Source organism: Passer domesticus, chromosome Z, assembly GCF_036417665.1.
Source record: "Passer domesticus isolate bPasDom1 chromosome Z, bPasDom1.hap1, whole genome shotgun sequence".
NCBI classification, from domain to species: Eukaryota; Metazoa; Chordata; class Aves; order Passeriformes; family Passeridae; genus Passer; species Passer domesticus.
The window spans coordinates 52,465,219-52,489,547 of NC_087512.1; the positions used below are offsets into that span (position 1 = coordinate 52,465,219).

General features: G+C 36.1%; 1 protein-coding gene across 4 annotated transcripts in view; it reads right to left on the reverse strand.

Moving 5' to 3' along the window:
* Nucleotides 1-24,329, reverse strand: part of APC (APC regulator of WNT signaling pathway) — a 94,659-nt gene that overhangs the window by 19,562 nt on the left and 50,768 nt on the right. For 3 of the 4 annotated variants that reach the window (XM_064403145.1, XM_064403146.1, XM_064403148.1), the window contains exons 5-9: nt 19,653-19,761; nt 18,005-18,118; nt 12,768-12,851; nt 6,056-6,160; nt 2,325-2,447 (exon numbers count right to left, since the gene is read on the reverse strand). In XM_064403145.1, coding sequence (XP_064259215.1) covers nt 2,325-2,447; nt 6,056-6,160; nt 12,768-12,851; nt 18,005-18,118; nt 19,653-19,761 — 535 coding nt within the window. The remainder of the gene's footprint in view (nt 1-2,324; nt 2,448-6,055; nt 6,161-12,767; nt 12,852-18,004; nt 18,119-19,652; nt 19,762-24,329) is intronic. The other variant, XM_064403147.1, reaches the window with a different exon arrangement.

The window sequence follows — 24,329 nt, forward strand, 5'->3', positions numbered from 1 at the left end:
ACTTCAGCATTCATAATCTTAATAAATTCCACTTAGTGGTTAAATGGCTGGAAGTGGGGGTAGCTGTGTGTAACTGTATTAATCTACAAAACCAATAGCAAAGACTTCCAGATTTCCTTAATACTAAAATATTATACAAAGATGTAATGAAAGTGTTTCATTTTGGGAAACCAAAATACCTTCAAAATTAATTCTTTCATTGAAAAGGTATGCTCTGGGTGAATTCATTACACTTTATTTATAGTTTACATCATACTGAAAAAAACCTTACATCCATGTATTTTAAAGTTTTCCTTTAAAATACCTCAAATTAACTGATGATTTTTTACTAGGATCACTGACTTTTATATGGACCAGATTATTTTGAGAAAATGCAAAACTAAAGAGTTAATACTTTTTCAAGTTTACAGGGATAAAAGCAGTAAAGCAAACAAATGCTTATTTAGTATGTATAAAACAGTGAGCATTTGTCAAATTAACTCACACCATGCAAACCCAGCATTACCCATTTAATTTGGAGTAACCCACTTTTCAAAATTAAAAATAGTGATTTTTGAGTGATTCCCTTGGCTTTTGTGTAATATTGTGGTCAAGGCACTATTTGTTTGTACTCTCACTCTTCAGTAACAGCTTTTAATCAAGAAATGCATTTGATTCTTCTCGTCAACTTTTAGCAGAATAACGGGATGTAGAGGATAATCTTAGATACTATCTAAAAACTCCAAACTCATAAAGGCAAGATAAACAGGAACATTCAAAGTCAAAGCACAACATAAAGAAACTATCAAAGGGAATTATAAAGTAGCAGCATGTGTGTTTCTCTAGAATGTAGTAATTAAAGAAGAAATGAGACTTTGGACCATTAGACAAGTTTTCTTACTAAGAATTAGATATTTGCACTGATGAATGATTTTATTTGGTGTCTTCAGTGATAATTCCAATGTGCCTGAAGTTTAATACACATACCAAGTTTCAAAAATAATGAACAGCAGCAGGCAGACTAAACAGCGAGTCTGGTAACATGGACTTCTCTAAACAATGCAGGGTTGCTGAAGCAATACAAATCTTAGTTTGTGAAACTGAATGGTCACATGGGAAAACCCATTGAAATAGGAGCCACTTCTATGACAGTCTAGCATCCCAGTTTGGAGATCCTGTCTTCCTGGTCTGAGAAACCCCAAATGCAGCATTTAAACAAAGCCTTTGTTTAAAGGAGAGTGAATTTAATTTGCTTTATGTGTATCTCTTTGCAGATGTTTCAACTGGCAGCTATAATACAGTGTTACTTGGATTTGGAAGGTTAAGTTTCAGCCAGAGAATAAAGCTGAAGAAGCCACCAAATCAGGCTTCCAAGTTGCAGCTCATGTATTATAGGAAAAACAAACAAAAAAAATCTATTTGTTTCTTTTCTTTACACAGACTGCTCACAGACTCATCTCTTTTTGCACCTGTAAATGTACTGCTCCATTTAGAATCTCTACCATTTTCCCTTTTAAAAATATTTATATTAATAATTTCCTACTCCAGAGTACACTCAGTTAAACCTGCGTCTTTGCCTACATCCTTCCACTCACTCCTGTTCCTGCCTTCAGGGCTTTCGCACTGTTTGTAACTTTGTGGAGATCTACAGTTTGCAGTGAAAACTGGCAGACAGACAGCTGATATTTACATTTACATTTACAATGTGCATAAAGTGTGGGACTGAAATTACAACACTGTAACACTGTTTTAAGTTTTAAGCCCCAAAATCATTAACACTACGCAAAGTTAATAGGTCCACCTTCCCACCGGACTGTTGTGAGCACAGCACTGACAGTATCCACACTGCTGCTGATTCCAGACGCAGTATGAGATCCAGTGGCTTGTGAATTTGCCCTGTTCTTCCCCTCTCTTTTCATGCTGCATATGTATTTTTTAGTGCAGTCTTCTATCTGCAGATGCTGCAAAGGGCTTAAATAAATTTTTTTTGTATGTTTAATTTCTTGGCAACTGTGCTTGTTTTGTGGATTTGAATTCTGCAAAAGTATTTGAAGAAGCGCTCTTAAAAAGGTTAATTTTCATAATGGATTATAAAGCTACATCACAAGGTTTTTTGATATCCCAGTAGCTTCTAGGAATTGCTTGTTCCTTACTGTAACAACTTTTAACTCAACAAGTTACAAAAAAAAAGATTTCTGTGCATATATTTTCAAAGTTGAAAAAATATATTAAAATTTTAACTTCAATAAAAGTTACTATGTATGGACATGACTGTTCAGATAATATTAGTACTACTGGCAGAAACAATGAGGTTATTGTATTAGTAAAAATGTAGCATTAGAGACCTGTGGTTTGTAATCTTCGGTTACCTTGGTACCCAGATGACTTGTCAGTCTGCGAGGAACAGAATAGTTACTACTAGAGTTCATAACACTGGCTGTCTCATGGTCCACTCGAGCAGCAGAAGCCTACAGATTTAAACAACAACTCATAAAACAAAGTTTGAGGGACAGAACAACATTGGCTAAGCCAGTTTCAGCACCGGATGATGCAGTTGTGCCGACAGCAATTAACTGCTAACCTGGTTCTCTTAGGTTCTCTCTGCCCTGACGCAACAGAGGTCACTGTTAAACCTGGTTTTATTAACCCTTTTTCCTGAGATTCAGTCTCAATAGAACTGCATTTTCAACTGAATGGATTTAATTACTATTTTCACCAAGAAGAAGAGGATTTTGGAACAAACTGAATCATAATTTCAACAGAGTGAAAAAAACAGACTCCACTTTTATGTCAGATTTTGTAGTGCACTGGAGATACAAGACATCCAAGAACCCACCAGTAACAAGGGACTGATCCGGGCAATGAATAACTCTACTTGAATTTGTCTATTTCAAAAGCAAATGATAAGTGGTTTAGTGAAAACTATAATAATGCTGACAATACTTTATGTAATTTTCCTAGAACCTAGGTATGCTCCTACATTTATTAGCAAGACTCAATTATTAGCATCTTTGTCTTATTTTAATTAATTTCATGTATTTACATTTTTGCTTTTTCTGCCACTTTTTATCCACTCATATTCTTACTTTTTTATTTGCTGTTGTTTTTTATCTGTGATGTTTTCCTTACTATATCACTCCCTTCCTATCTGATTTGGGAAATTAAAAAATATATTTGTTTAGAGAACACTTTTAGTATCAATAACTATTTTCCTGAGGTAATCACCAGTTTTAATTTGATCCTCTAAAAAACCTAAAATCAGTTAATGGAATTATTAGCCTATTTTGCAAAACATTTTCAAACTGAAATAAATGAATAATTTTTTCCCTAGTAAAATGGGTAACAAACTGAAGAAAATTCCACGGAAGACACTTTGAAATAATGTCTATTTCTTCTATGTGCTCCATAAAGAAACAGGAATTTTGCAGTTCATACAGTTCAACATCTTAAACATGAAGTTAAAGAGACTTATAAGTACAAGGTAGGAGTAACTTAATGAAGTGTTTGTAAAGACAGAAAAGAATCTAGTTATACTGGAATATTTAAACACATTAACATTATTATACTCATTTCACTCCTACATTTGAATCCAGAAAATGTGATATATGTTCCAGAAGAAGTATTTTTTGCTACAAGAGTATTACTGGAATTATTTATATTAACAGCATTTATTCCAATCTATATTTTCAAGGTAAACAAAGCCTTATTTTCTCTGTTGACTACAGGGAAAAAAATCAGAATCTAAAAGCTAAGGAAGAAAATCATACTACATTTTCTCCATAATTCACTTAAATAATGTTCAATGCTATAGTGACATATATGGGAAGTATTCCCATATACTTCACTATAGTATGGTGACGTATATGGGAATGAATTCCCAGATTTTTACACCCTCCAGTCCCTTCATATTTCCTCAAACTCCATTCAGAGGATTACAGGTTCAACATGATGTACCAACCAAAATTATCCATTATTAAGCTCAGTGTGATTGTTTCATCCAAAAAAGTAAAAAATTACATAAGTCTGCGGCACTATGTATTAAAATTCACCATGGTGTAGACGGAAATAGCAACCTCAGTTCAGGTAACCAGTTCCCTCAGGGCCATCACATGGCACTGCTGCCTGCTGTCAGGATGCTCAGCTGAAGTGTAACTACATTTCTCACTGGCTTGTAAAAACTAATGCCAAGGAACTAATGTCAGGTGAGCAGACATTCATTCAAGAAAATGACAAATATTACGTGGACTCTTCCTGTGTAGGATCTTCTCCTTCAAAATCTTTTCCTGTCTACTTCATCTTGTTTCTGGCTTCTATACTTCACTATCTTTCACTCATTGTTTTACCTACTATTTACCATGCCAGCTGAGTAATTTTCCTTGTTTTGTGACATATTTTCTAAACAAGATGGACAATCTCAACAAATTCCTTTATAGAACTTGCAAAATGAAGCTATAAACAAAATTTTACTTCAGTGGGAGAGTAGTGAGTGCAATGAAAAAGAAAAGACAGCTGAAAGATGATGCTGAAAAGCACACACTTGAAAAGTGAAAAATCCTGGTTTCAATTAACACTGACTACAAAACAAATTAGAACAAAATAATTTGGTGAAAACTTTTTCTTTTTTTCACTCCACTGAATGGTGATTGCTCCAAGTATATTGAGGTGGTTTATCAGAAATAAATGTTATGTCCAATCCATTAAACCTTCTCTGTCTGGACTTGCACTGAAAGCAAATAATCCCCAGATGGCTGTCTTAACACAGATACAGTGCCCTGGCTCTATCCCCCACCAGGAGGAAGGAATAGCCATGTTTTATACATTTTTACAAGGCAAAGGTCAAAATTGTACAAATCCTCAACATTAAGGCCTCAACTGAATTATGAATGGATCTTCCACTTGCATAAGTCTGCCAAGACATGACAGTCCATTCTTCCTTCCTTCTCTGTAATGTAAAATACATTGTCCAGAAAAAACTCCTAATTCATTCTCTGAAGATGGATGACAGAGCAACAATGCATCAATTATTTAAATACATTATGCTTTCAGCCCAAAAGCAGCAGTGAACTATTTTCTTCCCAAACAATAAAGCTGTCATAAGAATTAAGAGTCAGAACCACAATAAGATATGGAAGATAGAACTTAATTCCAAATGGTGATCAAATGTATTTCAAAAGCAAAATTATGGGCTGTGTTTAATGTTTAATCAAATGAAATATTCCAGCCAAACCACAATTCTTTCTGATAAATCTTCTACAAGACACTTTTCGAAATATTTAAATAATTTTACTTCCCTGGAGTAACAAAAATATCCTGTATATGAATTCAGCTATTAAAAAGTAGTGTGAAGTTTTAAAAACCTAAATTCCTAATGTCTAAGCTACAGTTGGAAATCATGAAAGAAAATAATAATGGTAAATAAATAAAAGTATTTTTAGCTGAAGAGAGTAGTAATAAATATTGATTTTAAAGGACAAGTAAAGAATTTAATGTATACCTCAAAATATTCCACTAATGCATTTCAGTAATAAAAGGAGGAACAGCAATGGAAGATTATTTAGAAGCATTTAAATAACCTTCAGCCAACTTTCAGGAGATTACCTCATTGATACTTAAGTTTCAAAGCGTTAGATAATACAGTATTAAAGAAACATGAATAATAAACCTATCATTTGCTTTTCTTCTTTTTTTAAAAATCACTAATATCTTAGTGATAGTTTCTAAAATAAACAATTTGAGCAATTTTCCATAATTTACTAATACTTCTTATATTACAGTTCACCTACAATGAAATACATTTCCTGTAATCATTCTTGCTATCTCTTTCACAGCATTAGGCTCATTAATCATTTAAACAAAAGAAAAATGCTCCCTGCATTACTGAATATTTATAATTCCCTTTATTCAAACACTTCCTTACAGTAAATACAAGAAATTTCCCAGTTATAGATGGAAAGAAGAAAAACACACATTTTTTAAAATGAGTAGGCATGCAAACACAGTAAGTTAAATAACTACAAGTAAGCATCATATGTCTCAAATATTAATTGTATTAAAACAAGGAAAATACTCTACTTACCTGACCAGTACTGCTGGTTGCCACACTGATTTCTGCTGCTCCTTGACCTTCATTCTGCCTCTCTGTATCATGGGAACCTGCCTCATGCTTGCTTTGAGGAGCTCTCTGTTAATACAAGAGTTTATCAAATTACAAACAGAAATGAGGTACAATTTATCATTCAAAGCTTTCTCGGCCGTGAGCACATCAATACTGCATCCTCAGGAAGCCACTGAGCAGCACTTTGCATTTCATAACCCTGAGCCTCAAAAATTAACAGCCGAGACTGAGCGCCTTCAAAAAACTGCAAGATGAAAGAGAAGCATTTCCTCTGAGGATTACAGCCCTGCAAGACAAAGGATCCGCTGTGACACACAGCAGCACCATTTTCCACCAGCTGTGCTCACATCCCTATCAGAAATGCAACAGAATTGGAGCAAACAACTGTCTGCTCTGCTGGGCACGTGATCCCTTGCTTTTACTGGGGACCATGGCCAGCACTGTTCAATTAAGCTTCACGTTCAAAGATGAATAATTTCTGCTTGAACAGAAGGGTATCTCTACTATAAGAATATTTCTAAATGTCAAGGACAAACAATTCAGGAATTACCACTTTGACAGAAAAGAAATTTATATAGCCTGATACTGATCCATCTAAAATTTTGTCAAAATAAATTTAACTGACGTGGCAAGTTGGTGCAGACAGGTTTCAGTTCCTTTAGGAAAACAGATTTTTATACATCTACATAAAAATTAAATTGGTCTCCCTGCTGCTGATAGGCATTTAAATGAGCATTTATGAAATATGTTAGAAGATCAAATGTTACCTATTAACGTGTTTAAAACATTTCAGATTTTCAGAAAGACATGAATAATCCATGGAAATGGCTGAAGTCTGGGGTTGAAAGCAATATTATTTTCTAAGTATTGCTTGCTTTTGTTGCCTAGCTTCATTTCACAGACTGAGAGGCTACTACCTAACAGACAACACAATCTTAATGAATTTGTTTAGCACATATGGTATATGTCATCCAGTTTCTATGTGGCTCTGCAATGTTCTTGAGCTGCAGAGCCTAGGATAGTGCAGTCTGCCTCATCTTGCTTCAAGGTATTTATCTCTGACTTTTAGCAATACCTCTCTTCAATCTACACACTCTAAAACATCTTTGGATATTTATCTCTGACTTTTAGCAATAACTCTCTTCAATGTACACAGCCTGAAACATCTTTGGATACTCTCAGTGATTAAATTCATACAGTATCACTGGCATAAATAACTCTGTTTTGTTCATGTAAGACAGAACAGACTCACTTAACATTAAACAGAATTTCTGAAACCAGTAATCAGCATGTAAAGTGATTAATTTAGGGAAAAATTTGAAAGTGTAAATATAGTTTAACTAAATGAATAAGGTATGTAAAAAATGCAGGATATTGCACAAACTAATAATATGAGAAAATTGGAAACAACTACAGGTTAAAAATTCCTTGTCATTATACCTTCACTTATGGAAAATAAGTAAGCTACAAAGCAAATCTCAAAGTATTTTAGCACACACAGTGTTACTTCTTTCTAAAATCTGATCTAATTTTTCACCCTCTCTGTGTATGAAATGAAACTGCTGTTGATGCTCATACCATAACTGAAGAAATTTTGGTTCTCAGTACAAGAGTGGGGCACCCAGTCAAGATCAGGCCTTCTGTACATGAGATGAATTCAGTGTAATGCTGAATTCCTGGCTCACAACGCACCTTCAGTATTGAATAAAGTGTAATTATGAGTTGGACAAAATCAAGACAGATTTTCCAGTCGCTAAATGTCTGCAAAGCTCAAAGAAAGCAGTACTGGACATGCCTAGAGATGAAAATCTGAATGGTTCATTAGAAGGGCTGTGACTCACTGGGTCACCTGAGAGGGAATAATACTCCTCTTTCAAGAACACTCCTAGGGGTTGGGACAGGGTGGTGAAAATGGGGTGTATCTATTAAATAGTTCTGCTGCATCCATAGAACAGACACAGAGATATTTCATTCCCTGACAAGAAATGTTTCTGCTCCCCTTTAACACTTTCTGCTTCTGTTAACATACATTTGTTTCTACAAGCTATTTATGAATGAGATACTTTCCCATTCCCCCTAGGCACTCTCAAGAATATGCCAATACAAAATGTAGTCAACACACAAATTAATTTGCAAGGCAGTTTTTAACAGTTACTAGCAGGGTTATCTGATTTAAAATGCAGAACATGCTCACAACGTGTAAACCATTACTGTCACATGAGTTATCAGCTGGGCTTGAGCATTAAATCTGCAGTTCACAGTGAAGACTCCCTACCACTTCAGCCACTGAAGTAATTTGAAGTGAGCTGTCCTCTTCATGCAGACTGGCACAAAGGAGTTAATAACAACACAGGCAGCAGAAATAAGGTTATTAATTGAAAACTGGGTATTTACATAAATATGTATTATATTATTATAATGTATAACATAATTAAACATATTTATTTACTATATATGAAAATAGTACATATCCATGCACATGGATAATGTAAATATATTTTTGTACAGATACAGCATTACTGTAAATAAATTAATATTCATCAGACGGACTGCACATTAATGGCCAGAGAGGCAATATAACAGCTGAAAATATATCCCTCCTTCATGGTGCCTTTTAACACTGAACACAGGACCTGTGGAAGAAAATACAGAAGCCACCAACTACATCAGCAAAGAACCAGAGCATGTGAACAGCAGCAGGCTCTGTAATCCCTACGTGAGGCACAGCTGCCAGAGAATGGCACTCAGGTCCCCTGGGTTAACCTGTTTCGAAGCATGACTTTTGAGGAGGCCTAAGCTGGCTTTGTAACCTCTGCCATTGCTGCATTTTGGCATCAGACCATGAAAGTCAGCTTGACAGAGTTCACTTGTTTCTCTTGCAGCAAAATTGTAGGAGACTGCATGTGCTGATTACAGGGACATGGAGCTAATCCTTCCATTGCATTTGCCACAAAGTGCTTCTGAAGTCAGCAAATTATCATTATCAGTTATTAATTTCCATGTATTTATTAGTACAAAATTATAAACTCTAGCTAGCATAGCAAACCTTGACTATTTCTGCTAAGAAAGCCAATTACAAATAATTTTACCTAATGCTTTGTCAACCTGAGATGCCAAAGCAGACACTTACATATTCATTAGGAATTGCCATTACTCCATGTTAAACACAATAGACATACATGTATAAGTAAGACATATATAAGAAAATGGAAAATGCAACAAATGAAACTAAGAAATATAAGAAATAATTTTGCTATAGTTGATTTGAAGATAAAAGAAAGTCTTGTGAGAAAAATGACTGAGAATGCTCCTGTCCATTACAGTTTAAAACCTGTTGAGAATAAGCTCAGGAAAAAAAAATCCTTTATATCTCATCTATGGCAACACTGCTTAATGGAACTATTTTCAAGTTACAGATATTATGAAAGAAAGGCTTGTACCACTACTGCCAAAAATTTCCTTTTTCCTTTGAAATAATTTCATATTGTACCCAAGAGCTGAAAAATCTTTCTGGGCAGGTCTAACCCTACAGTGGATGAAGACACCACCACTTGCAGATATATGACTTCAATTTTTTTCTAGAATCATTCATGACACTTAGCAATTTGCCAACCCTTAAAAATGTGATAAAATGTGTGCAAGACTTTTCTCTGCTCATTGATTTCCAAAAGCTGCAGCATTATATTTAGTCTTGCTCTTCAAGATATATTGCACTTGGGTTCCACAGTGACTGGCATCACCACAGGGCCTACTGTATCAGCAGACAAGCTGTGATATTTATTATTGTTGTTACCAGATCTTAATAACAGAAGGAGCACACTCAATTTGGTTAATGGCACTGAAAACCAGGAATAAAATCTCCAACCAATTTACCAGGTCAGAAAGCCAATACCAGTTTATTACCAGTGCCGAATGCATAGGGAATAATCCTTGAAGCATGCTCAGTAACAGACTAACAGACCAGGGTATATTCCTGAAACAAATACATATTAATCATATTTCCCTAATACATGCACATATGCTAATTATTTCCATGGATTAATATGGATATGGCTCAGACCTTCTGATGTATCTATTCTCCTTGAGAGTATCTCAAAAACGCGATCATGCCATAATGTACTTCTCTAATCATTTTCTGCTGTCACACACAATCCTTGTCCTCAAAACTAATGTATCAGCTAGTAGATAATAATTACTGATATGAGTAAATAAGGAAGCATAAGTTGGAACACAACTTATTAGAGACAGATGTAGGGAGTTAGCACAAGGCTGTGCCAATTTCTGGCATTTGTACTAAGCACTGTATGGTACAAAACCAAGCATTAATCACAAATACAGGGATCAAACACTACTGTGCAAAGGTTAAAAGAATTTTCCAGCATTTTCCCACCACTGCATAGACTTCTTCTTAAAAAAATACACTTGTTCAGTAACAGTATCAGGCACAGGATAAAAATATAAAAAATGTCTCATGTTTGTATTTTTCAGCTATGTGGACATTGCAGTGTGACTGCACCACCAGACAATTTCAGAATTAGATATAGCTGTTCTCTGCAGGAGATGGTCATCACTCGGAAATTACTAAAACACACTGTAAAGTATTAGGATGTGTCTAGTGACTGTCTCCTTTACCACCATCAGCATGCTGGTCTGTCCTAAGACATATAACTATGCAACCAGATATCCAAACATTTCCCAGATAAGACACATCATGTGAAAATTTCAATATATCAGACCTTTAGTGTATGAGGCAGCCAAATAATTTGGCGGAAGGAGTGAAAAACTATGACGAAACCTTTTTTCTATAGTTGCATCTCAATGCTGAGTATCTGAGCTCAAGTTCAAAATACTGTCTTTTTTTTCCTACCAGAATAAAAGAGAAATACTCTGCCTGACTATATGGGGCAAAAGTATCTATTGGGAGGCTGGTCAACCAGGCAGTGAGAGCATTACACCAGAAATAACCAGGACAGAAGGCAGGGCTGGCAAGCAGGAGCCCTGGCTGGTGGGAACACAAGGACAATGCACGCAGCTGAGATAAGAGAACCTCCTTGTGCATAGGCACACAAGGAAGAACAATGTGCAGCAGAGCTGCCTTGCTGGGAAAGCTCCCAAGCCTGCGCTGGGCAATGGGCACAGCCGGGTACTGCTATCTGGCATGTCCCTGCACTGCTGCCCAGGGAGCAAGCAGGAGGTGAAGGACAGGTGGACTGAAAACTGCTGGAATATCTGGCAGTCATGGGGGTGCTATCAGTAGCACAAAGTACAGCTGGAAGCAAACCGAGTCCAATACTGTCCAGTATCTGCATGCTGGTACACAGTGCACCCTCCCCAAGTTGGAGAAGCTGATACAGCACAGGGTTCAGCTGCCTTCCAAAGTGTCCTGGATGGGTGGGTGGAATGGGCTGAAGGGAAGCACAACCTGTTCAAGAAGGGGAATACAACGTCCTGCATCTGTGATGGAACAACCCCAGGCACCAGCACAGGCTGGTGCTGTCCAGCTGGGAAGCACCTGGAGGTCCTGCTAAGCCATCCTTCCAAAGGCCTTGCGGCAAAAATTCCAACAGTGTCCTCTGCTGCAGTGAGGGGCAGCATATTGCCAGCAGTGCCAGGGAGGTGGCCCTTCCTCTCCACTCAGCATCCAAAGTCCTGTTCAGGCCTGCCCAGCACAATAAAGCTGGATTTATGATTGATTCACTGAAACAAGTCCTCTGCAGGCCACAGCAGTCCTTAAGGGTCCTGAGCATCTCACACACAGGCTGAGAGAACTGAGACTGTTCAGCTGGATAAAGAGAAGGCTCAAGGAGATCTTGTCAATATCTATAAACACCTGGACTGACTTATATCAACAGCCCAGGCAACTTTAATTTCACACACTACGGTCTGCATCACTTATAGAATTTATTTCCCCCCAAATCCTGGAACTATGAAACAAGTGGAAAATTTCCATTTACAAAATGGAAAAATATACATCCTTTAGTGATCCAAATGATGCTCTGAGCTTTTTCTGTAGTTATTTTGGGTGAAGGCAAGTCATAAAATATTAATGTAAAACACACAATTTAATTTACCAGTAGAAGAAATGAAGCTGACAATCTAAGTGAATTTCCACGAGAGCATTTTTTGGTAATGGCAATTACTGCTATGGACTTTGCAATTTACAGGAAATATCCTGCATTTCTTAATATAGAACTCTGTACTTAAACACTAAAATATACCAGGCTTCTATAATGAAGTCTGACAATTAATTCTTTTTTTACATCTTATCTCTTTCAAAAGAAAGCAAACCATGAAGATGCTTATCAGAGGTTCATAATTACAAAGTCATGTACAACTGATTGTTTTAATTATTTCTAAAACAAGGACTAAATGTGCTTTCATAAGCACATGGCACATTGACACTTTTAGTGAAATTTCAAGTTAAACTTTTAACTTACATATGATTATTCACAGAAGCTCCACAGTAGCATGAGGACTAATCCAAGTATTCCATCCTCAGTTCATTAGAAACTGAGAGCAAGTAACAGTCTAAGAATATTGACTACCTGATTAATTGTGACATCAACAGCTGATGGGAATAATCCTGCCTACCACTTTGTTAAAATATTTTGGGTTTTTTAGAGAAAATATACATGCCACAATAAAAAAAAAAGGCAAGTTATTGCTCACTAACCTCTGCTTCGGCTGCTTGTGATTGCAGGAGCTGTCGTATACGAAGAATGTCCTTCTCAATTTGTTGAATTCTGGCCACCCTTGCCTGAAATGAATGAATTTTCACATTTGATTTTGCTCAAAAACTCCTTTTACTTACTGTACCAAGTGACAGCATGAAGAGTTCTTGGAAAATACTACTGACTACAAAACAAACCTACTTCAGTAGGTACAAGCAGAGGTACTACATGCAGTAATTCAAGTGTTCTTTGTAATGAAAGGAATGATTGCAAGCATTCAAAACAGAAGGGAGTAGCTGGGGTTTTAATAACATTGAATACTCATTTGGATGTAATAGGTTGTCACACAGCACACATTTAGGTATTTAAAAATGCTTCTCTTACCTTGCACAATATTCCTGCTTCTGAAACGGACATTTTATGCAGATCTTTAGCAAATGACTTCACTTTCATCTCAAATATCAGAATTTTACTTGCATTATAGTGATCTGAGAGATATTTTTATTTGCAGACTGTCTTAGAAGGTATGAGACCCTGACAGATTTCTATTACATTCAGTTGTTATACTAATTAGAGAATTTTGCTTCCGCTCAACCTCGGAGATTTTCCATTCCTACAAATCTTAAAAGAATTTAACAGGCTAAGTATATATATATATATATATATATATATATATATATATATATATAAAAAAAATCTATGTTTTGCTTCTTTGGTTTATCTGGGATTTTACAGACATCTCTGAATCAGTCTTTTACAGGCATATTGCTACTCATTTCCCACTGCCATCATTCTGCAGCTAGAAAAGGGAATGTTAAGAGACTCCAAATGTAACAGGATACACATACTCCACACAAATTGTAGTGAAGCACAGGATGCATTATCAGTCTGTAAAACAGTCAGTATATAACCTTGATAATTTAATAAATTCACATTATTTGACTTTAAATGTCGGCAGAAGACCAAACTGATTAAACTGGTGCCATGGATAGAACAATAAAATGGATATATTGTTGAAAAAAGTTCTAATGCCTTTACTTGATTAACATTTAGAGCGCTGTACTAGAAAAGCAGTCTAGTGGACACTGCAAAGATCAGCATTATAACCAACCTTATTTGACACAATTATAATCTGAAAATGTAAATAAGATGAACTTTCAAAAGGTGCTAATGCCAGAAGATGCACATGCAATAGAAACACAAAGCTATCTAGAAAATTTAGAAACACAAAAGAAAATGTAACCACAAAATATGAATTACTGAAACACACATCAGAAGCAGTTGTGGGGAAAACACCATAAGCATCAACATTTAGTAGAGCTGGAAAGCTGTAACTTTAAGCTATAAATTTGATTTGATTTTGTAAAGCAAAGTACTGGAAAACACATAAAAGCTTCAGCACAGAGGAAAACAGATAATTTATGTCACCCTTAGCTCCTAGTTCAAGAAATTTTTAAGTATCAAAAAGATAACAGAAAAATATTTCTGGGAATATCTATGCACTGGTGACATGATGCACAACTGACAAAATATGTCTCTCATTGTCCTTAAGAATTACTTGAATTTTATAGAATTATAGAGTAGTCAGGGTTGGAAGGGACCTTGGAAGTTCATCTGCTCCAAACTCCCTGCCAAAGGTAGGAACATCTTCAAGTAAATGTGGTTGCTGAAAGCCCTGTCAGACCTTGAACCTCTTCCAGTGTTTCACCACTCCCACCATAGAACATTTCTATCTTGTACCTAATCTGAATCAACTCTCCATTAATTTTAAGCCATTGCCTCATCTCCTATCACTATTGCCTGCTAAGAAGTTTCTTACAGGTCCCCTTTCAAGCTCTCAAAAGACACAGGTCTCCCCAAAATTTCCCATAAATTGAGTTTCTTTCTGTATAACCAGCAATGTAGCCAATAAAGGGCATCAAGAATATCTGAGTATCTTTATATATGCACCTAAACACAGGAAAAAAATGTTGTGCAGATGAAAACAATTAAGTACAGCATGATTTGCCAAGTACTACTAACTCTATCCACCCTTTCCAATTTCAGTCCAGAGATTTAAAGTCCAGATCATTCTTCTAATTAATTTTTTCTAGTACAGGTAAACTGGGAAGTTTGACTAACCAGGACCACACTTTGTACCAAACACTGTAGAACAGAAAAAAGGGATGCATTTCTTGCCACAAAGGGGTGGAGCCTAATGGCAAATGGGCTAAAGAATGGAACAAGCATCAGTGTTTGTAACTTTAGAACCTACTTGAGAAATATCACCTTTGATTTGTATTTGGTCATACTACATTCCCATTTATTAATATATTTACTTTAATAACATAAAATAGTTGCAGAAAGTAACTTTACATTTGAAGTTATACATTATTTGGCTTTCACTGTCCCAGTAACATGTCTAACAAAACAAAAATAAAATTCCTCCACACTCACAATGACAGAAAAATATTCACTACTTAGAAAGTGAAAACAGGGAATAACATTTTGTTTTTAAAATGTTGTCTGCCTTTTTTGTTTGGTTAGGTTTTTTCCCAAAATAAACATATATAATAGAAAAATGCATTAATGGCTTGGTATATATATAAGACCACCATATAAATATAACAGTGTTGAAATGTTTATCTGTGTGAAACTCCAGGATCTAAATTTTCTTGTATCTTTAGTGGTCTGCTGTTTTAGCAAACTTTTAGATATCTTGGGATAAATTCTTATAAGAATGGTAATTTAATATAAGATTTTAAGGAACTCTTAACCTCAAAAAACCTAGATCCTTTTTGTTCTGACTTGAAGGAAAAATAAATTCTATGGGAACATGAATTCAGTCTTAGAATTGAAGTATTTTTAAATATATCTTACAGAAATTAAGTTTGCTTCTACTTACAGCCAAATATATTGGCTACATGCTGACTATTGGTTGCTACAGTAGCAACCTTTGAACAAATAAAAATAGTAAAAATAAAATATCATGAAGAATGCTTTTTTCCAAGTAAGCACTACTGTGTGAAATTACTGGCTTCAGAGAATAGTTACAAGTTTACAAGTTAAAATAAATCATTAAACTAGCTTAAATAAATTGCCAACAGCCTTCTTATCCATCTTTCTGAACAACTGCTGGGCAAGTGCTTGCGAACAATCTTAATAGAAAACATAAACAGTGAGTTGCTGTGGGTTGAGTTGCTTCAGAAGGACACAAAGCCAAATCATGCCACACAAAAAATGGGAGAAGGCCATTGTTTCAAGGCTCATGAGAAAGGGCAGCTACAGAAAAGTGCAATGACTATGTGGGCAACTGCAGGTTACCAGCTCTCTCACAGAATAATCTCTGGGACTCTTAATTCAGAGATGTCTGCAATACCAGCCTTTATGTGGCTGAAATGGCCCTCCCTTCAGCCTACATTTTGTGTAGTATCGTGTATCCCAATCAGTTTGGGTGGAAAGAAAATACGGAGCAGAAAGAAAATGGTAAAACTACTAAGTTGAATATCCTTGCCAAATACAAATGTTCAATTTACACATTTAAAGATCACAGTGCAATAATTCTTATGTATTTGTACATTGGTGAGCTTCTACACATTTTTGGCACAGGTCCTTGGCAGAATGAAACCAAGGGGAATTACCAGTTAAATTCACAAGAAGCGCAGGCAGAAGTAGTTACTTTGTATTCAATAATCTTTATATAATCACAATAGGCACTGTAATTTCTGCAAGTATGTGTTACACACATACAGAGAGTGAGTGAAACTGCTGTGACAGACCCCATGTCAAACATTTATTCAGAAAGCCATAAAATGCTTCACCATTTCAGCATGGAAACATTCTTCCCCCCACCAAATTTAAAACCCCCAACAATCAGGGAAGAAGCAAATTCATGTCAGCTTGATTACTTCTATATAACAATACAATTACGGCCAAGTTGTGTGTCTGAACAATTTCTTTTGATCCCTGCCTGAGTGCATTTAGAATGCAGCAGTCTAGCCTGTTCAGCTTATTTCTACTTAGCTTAATTCACCTTCCTCTAACTTAAGCCTGTTAACAGCAGCAGAAGCTTCCCAAGAGTTTTACTGTGCAGGACCCTCACTCGGGACAGGCTGACACAAATTGCACAGCTGAATGTGTGGAGGGCACACCCCTGCTGATAAACCTCGGTAACTGCCCTACAGCTCCCAGATCAGAGCCAGCGACTCCCCAGACAGACTGAACCTGGGCCTGCCTCAGAACATCAGCACACACAAAGCCCTGCACAGCACTGCACGCATAACCCGACAGCTGCAGGGTATCTCTTTGGCTAAATACTTTCAACTGTAGGAATTTTCTGAAAAGTCCTACTAGAGTACTCACTTTAAAGTTTAGAGCAACTATTCTGATTACCTCTTGTAATCAGAACAGCTGCTTTAACTTAAATGCAAAACCAAATTAGAAATGTTTCTCATGTAGCAAAATTTTGTGTTGAGTCAACCTAGTGAGGGAGATAGAGCCTAAGAAGACTGTACTGAAAAAACTGATTATCGTTACATTCACCAAAAAACACCCCAAATCTTACTAAGTTGGTTATCTAATAGAGCTAGAAATAAATGGTAATAAATAATTTGAATTGTTGCTTTCCTACTGTGGAGGATTATTTTTTATAACCTGCAAGAATCGGATTATTTAATTTACGATTTGCATATGATTGCATTCTGATTTATACTTCCAAATGGGTGGGCCATGTGGCTAGATATGTACATATCCTCATCATGAATGCAAAACAACTCTTGGTGAGAGCAAACAACTTCCAGATATGTATGTGAATTACATTTTACTTGAACACCTTGTTTGAAAAGATTATCCCCTAATACATCTTTTCTGGCTAAGGAAACTTAAAAACAGTAGCTGGATTTTATTCTAAACTTAGACGCATGAAGAAACCCACCAAGAAGATGCAAAAAAAAGCAGTTGCAAATACACTGGCTTTTCTGAAGCTAAAATGGTAGTAAATTGTAAGGAAATCATCATAAAAAGGAATTTTCTCTTGAATAAATTTTCTACATCTGCTGCATCAAAAGGCTTATTTACAACAGGCAGACGAGGGTACTGTTTGCCAAGCAATTATTTCCTATGTCCTGATTCCTATCTGTAAATTTGAAAGGCTAAATAAGTGCTGTGTTTACACAGAGTTTAAAGATACAATTACCAATAATTTAAGAATTATGCAGAAAAGCCTTTTCCCTTGCTTTTAATGGTAAAAGACAAACTCTACCTGTGCTCGCTTCTCCATGTCCTGACAAGTGCCCAGTTGTTCTTCCATTGCAGCTCTGATCTGCCTGGCCTCATACTCCAGCTGCCTTCTGGTCATATCTGTTTGCAAGGAGAACTGAAAGAAGAGTACAGGGAAGGCATTTTAGCAAATAACATTTATGTAAACAATGTATTTCTCAGAATAAAAAGCAGAACTATTACTTTTCTACAACAAATTTCATAAACAAACAAAACATTCTTAAACAATACATTCTTAAAACATGACTGCATTATGAAAAACAAGTACACAATGACGTTCAGCCAGCAGATTATACCTGAGTTTTGTCAAATGACTAAATATAATAAATAAGCACTGAGAAAGTATAATTCCTTACAGGAATATCTGGCTGCTACCAACAAAACTGTGATGTGTGCCATCTGAATTGGCATTTTCAAAAATATTCAGATGTATTAACACAGTGATGGGTATTCATACTGCCGCTATTTACCTTATTTCTAACTACCCTGTGAAAAGAACACAACGTTAAACCCAAGTGCAGCAATACAGCCTAAGGGAAGACTTTTGAACCGAAAGAAGTTTTGAGGCAGGAGCAGAGCTCTTCACTGGCTTTTGACAATTACTCAGTCTGTAAATAAATGAATCTCCAAGAGCAGTCTTTCCAGAAGACTTCACCAAGGTCAATTCAGAAAGTCAAAACAAGACAATCATCTGCAAGGACCAAATGGGACCTGTCATTTTGCTGTGTCTGGCCTAAGCAGTAATGGATATAAATTGCTAAAAAAGACCTTTAGTGCAGATGTGAAGTAAAGCATTCTAATCCTAAAGGTAGCTAAGTGAATTCGTTATCTATGGAACAGAGTAGGCAACTTTAAAACCTATGACAGTGACACAGATACAGCTGACAGCGCTTTGAGAATGGGTTGCAGTTCCTTAAAATCTTTTTCAGGCCTTCTCCCTTGGTTATGGTAGTCTGCTAAGCTCAGCCATGACTCAGTGTTACTTCTGCCCACTGAAGAATGCTTCTGCTGTCTGTTTCCATTTCAAGAAGGTTGACTGATCCTTCATCAGGTGTGACTCTCTCAACCACACCTTCCCAACTCTCTATGTGAAGAATGGACTGCAGATACATCCATGTTGCTGATATCTAACAGGAAATCCTGCATTATGTGGGATATCAGACATGTTTATTATCCCAGATAATGGTGACTTGACTATAAATAGCTTGGAGGTGGCACGGTAAAAGCTTACAGCAAACACCTTCATAGGCTATAGAATCACTTTACTGATTGTTATGAAATAACAACTCATGTGTACCTTGTCATGTGCTAACAGTATGCTCAAAACTAGAAAAATCCACCAAACAAAAGAAAAATGGAGAAGAGAGTTAAGGAAAGTGCAATTAATATGCCATAATGACTTCTCAACGTTCCTCTGTTTTCACTGACATTTATATTGATATGGATGAATTTTGATGTGTAAAATTCTGTATGAAATGCATTATTTAGACTAAGTTATCATTACACACTGAATGAAAAAAAGTTTGGAACTAAAGTGATAGTAGAGAATGCCACCAAATTAATAAAATACAGACAGCATCTAAACAGAGACTAGCCACAGACACCTCACCAAGCACTCAGAAGGTACTTACATTTTCAGTAAGGGGGAGACTATCAATCCTTTTAGTTAGGTTCTGAAGCTGGGCATAATACCAGTCCTTTTCTTTCTCTTCCTTCTCAAGCTCCGCAAGCAACAGAGATCTATTAAAAGGAGAAGGAGGAAGTTTCTCACCATTAATACCTCATTTCCATCCGGAGGTTTGAAGAAGGCACTAAGGAGACATTTGAGTTCAGTTCCCTGGCCCTGGCTAATCAACCAATCCACTCCTCTGTGCTAAGTACTACAGGTCCTCATCTATGAGAGAGAAAAATATACATATGTCTCTAAAAAACCCACTTTGAAATCCAAAGAGACATTTTGTGAAAGCAAAACCAGTTATTAGTGGTGTGTTAGCTTGTACCCTGCTACTTTCAAAAATATATTTTGTATAGTACAAACAGCATTTAAGAAAAGGTCTGCCAAAGAAACATGTACAACCCTCAATCCTGAATTACTGAACTGAGAATCTTCACCTTTGCACTGTGTCCTTTTACTCAGTTTGTCACTCATAGCAAAACTATGGGTAAAGCAGACAAAATAAGCCATTTCTGTGAATGTCTAAAGTATTTTAAACCAGTATTTTCCACCAAATATTATAGACAAGATACCTTTGCAGCTTAAATAGGTATCAAAAGCACACTGTATACCTGAGTAATATTTTGGTAAGACAAAATGAGTAATATATGCAGACTACTGAGGAAAAAATTACTAAAATTTTCACACGCTACTTTATCAATCCTTCATGAACTGAATTTTATATTATTCTAAATCTTATGAATATAATAAAATAATGCTCATGTCTACAATACTCCTCAAAATACACACTAAAATTTTTCAGCAAAATCTGTCTTGTAGGAATAAATAAAAAAGCCATTCATTTTTTAAAAATACAAGTTTATTATTTTCTTTCTAATGCTTTCTGTGAGTACTGTTCTTCTTTCTGATGTTTTAATATCGCTCATTAACAGAAATGACAAAAATCAACACTTAGCCAGAAGACAGAAAGCTCCATACAAGTTTGCCCAGTATTATTTCCCATCCCTTAACTTTTGCATCCTTCTCTGGCTGTGGCAGTTCTGAGCAAGAGCACATGAATCTTTATAAAGCACACAAACACATAATGAATAATTACTGTAAGTCATTAAGGAACAGTTACACAGCATACAACAAAAGTACAAATTTCCTCAGACTATTCTGATAATGCATCACAGCCATTATTTGAGAAGATAATCCACCTTCCATACAAAACAAAGAAGAAAGCATTTTAAAATTTGTATTTACAAGAATCTAGTTGACTTATTTCCTGCTTTAAAAATATTTCAAGCTGATTTTCCTGATTTAACATTTATTCCATATCCTATTCAAGTGCCTGGCCTGCATACAAATGGAAAATTAAACGAGAGGATTCCCTCCCCTTCAATGTGAGACTGGAAAACTACATACATTTAAGAGCGCTAAATGTTTGTAAATGTAAACAAAATGAATAAATCTTCAGACTTGATCCAACATTGAAACAGATTTGAGGAAGCCAAGGTTTACAATAAAAATGATTGAAAAGAAGTAACAAGCAATTACCATAATTTGGCAGGTAACTGGAAGAGTATCACAGGACAGCAGTAATTCTTCAGTCACAAGGATGTGGCTGGCAGAAATTCCTAAAGTACTTTAGACAGACTGAAGGCAAAACTAATAGATTGTGCTTGGGAAAAGCTTGTTGAGAAAGCTTTTTTTGCCCCCAACCTGCCCATTCTGTTGCCATACAGCCCTAGCATCTAATCTCTGGACAGACTGGAATTCTGCATAGCGTCTCTTTTTACCACCTCGAGTGCCCAGGCACCAGTTGTGTCCAGGCTGTGAAATAAAATTTGCAAAAGCACAATTAATGCAATCCTTATAAAAAAAGTATTTTTACTTTTGAGGACTTGCAAATGTGTAACGACTGACTAATTCTGCCTCTGGATGTCAAAGAACTGGTAGCAGAAACCGGAGGGATTACTTTCAGCTAAGTAAACGTGATTAAGTTCCTCTTATGAAATGTAGGGTATTCAGTATGTGAGACAGTGTGTCATTCAATCTGTTTTGACATGCACAATGGATGCTGGAAGCAAGAAAATAACTTAGGAACCATCAGTGCTGCATAAACAACATAAGGCATGACCCAAGGGCTATTTGTTTAGTTTAATATTGTCATTTTGTCTTGTGAAGTGCTGCTTCATTTGGGATTACTAGTTTGGTATCTCTGCTCTGTGAGAATTCAGGTTTTAACAGTCTTTAAGTTCTCCCAGCACAGAATCTGAAAGGTTGCTAACTACAGCAGGCTGCATCTCAGTTTCCTTGAAAATAAGCAGCAATAAGCAGCAGTTCTCTGTAGATGTGTCTGATAAGCTGTTCCCCACCCTGAAGTTTACTCTCAGATAGTATTCCAACCAGAAGCATAACTGCTTCTCAGTCTCCTGGAGCTTCTTGGGGTTAGGGGAGGATTTAAAGTAGAAGAGCTGCTACTGGTCATGAAAAACAAGACGGAAAAGAACAGTGTAGTTATTCCATCTTTTTTATATCCCCAAGATGTTTACATTAGGACTTTCACAGCATCAAAAAAAATTCTGTTCTCTGTCATACCCTGTCAAGTTCACTGAGAATTCAGCAAAGCAAATGGAGAAAGCTTTTGGAACTTGACACTATTTTTATGAGTTAACAAAAAGTTTTCAATTTGTGCTGTTCTGCTGAAGGGTGGGTTTTTCAAAGACTTCTCGTGTGGCACTTGTGAAGCTCCTAACAACAGAGGAAGCTGAATGAATGCAGAAAACTCTTGACTTGTTTTGCATGTATTTTCTGCATAATTATGTCAATATTATCCCTGGCTAAAAGGGAGAAGGGAAACTATATGCTACTCTACTTGCATTATGTAAATTACAACTGTAATTAATACTTTCACTTCAGTTGGTGGGAGATAAAATAAAATCTTGAAAACATCGCTCGTGCTGTAAAGTTTGAGGTAAGTTTTATCAGCCAGCCAAAAGGAGAAAGCATAATAGAACAAAGAAGCCACAAGATAGAAAATGCTTCAAATCAACAATAAAGAAATAAAAAAGGAAATGGCATAAGCCAGTAGGAATAAAGAAGGCATACAAACATTTTCATATTAAATATAAATAATATATATAATTTCACAGAAGGCTGCCATCTTAGTGGCCAATTACAGAATTTAAAAAGGTGAGATTATTAAATTTGCTAAATTGCCAAGGGCAAACACAAAAATTAGCCTGCAGTGTACTATGAAAAATTTTGCTGTTGATTTAATTCTCTTACCAAGTATACCTGGAAATAGCCAGAGAAAGCAAAAGATATTTCATTATCAGAGTATTCTAAACTGGCAATTTAAAAGCACAGTGCTGCCACTGCCCATTTTTCTCTTTGTTTTTTTAAACATTACAATTAGAGGAGAGCCAAGCAAATGAGATACGTGCCAATAATTTCATCTTTATTCTGGCAGGCAAATTAATTGATAAATTGTCTTCCTTTCAGAAGTTTACCTTCAGTCAAGTGCAGTGGATCGACCCTGACTGGATGCCAGGTACCCACTGAATTGCTGTAAATATTTAAATACATAATTTAGTTCTCCCACAAACATTGTTGCCAATAAATAACATATATTGTGCCAGTGTGTTAAAATACTGAATGGAAATGGTCTCCTGCTGCATACTTCTGGAAAGTGTTATTGTATTCTAAATTATTTTAGGCTTGTCAAGTTCAACAAATTCTTGAAAGTCTGTTAAAGTGCAAAAAACTAAAATTGATTAGTAAATATATACATTTAGATACACAAAAATTTAGTAAATATGCCAAACAAGTTCATACACAAAACACAGGAAAAGAAGCGTTTATTTTTCTTTTAGAAACAGTAGTGATTTTAGATGCACAGTCCTATACCCCCCCCCCCGCCCCGCCAAGTTTTGATTTATTTGGCTACACAGGGCTCTTATCAATGCCCTACATGCTTCCACACGTACCCTAAAACAGCTTAAAGAATTATCTGTCATTTCACTAATAATGAAGCCAGATGTGATCTGGCCATGCCTCCATACATCCATCTTCTCCAAAGTACAAATATTTACCCCACCACCTATGACAGTAACAGTGTCTAAGCTACTCTGAAATTAAAACATCCTCATCCCTTTTCTCCAGTATTATTTGGAACACAGACTGGTTCACTGCCTAAGTTGTCTTCACTGCCAAGAAAAATGTCCTAAAAACTATCACCTCAGAATCCACCAAGACGGGGAAGGACCACAGATCATAAATCAGAGGTGTTAATCACCTTAAAGAACTCTGGCTGTTAGAAATGCTGCTTGTTCCAAGTGAGCAGGAGTTCACTGGAACCACACTGGAAGTTCCAACTGTGTTTAAAAGATTTTAGCATCATCTGTAGTAAAATACAGCACTGGAAGAATATAAACAAATGCACCGTTTGTTAAGACAGTAAAAACCAGACACACTCTCAAAGACTGAGATGAACAAGCAGACAATTTCCCAAATTCCTAAATATTCTTATACAGCTCCTCAGGAATCTACATTTTATGCAACAGAATAAGTATAATTAGTGGTGGTCCTAGCTAAGAGAAGGTAAAAAATAGAGTGGCTGCTAGAACAGGCTCAGTATGGACCCACG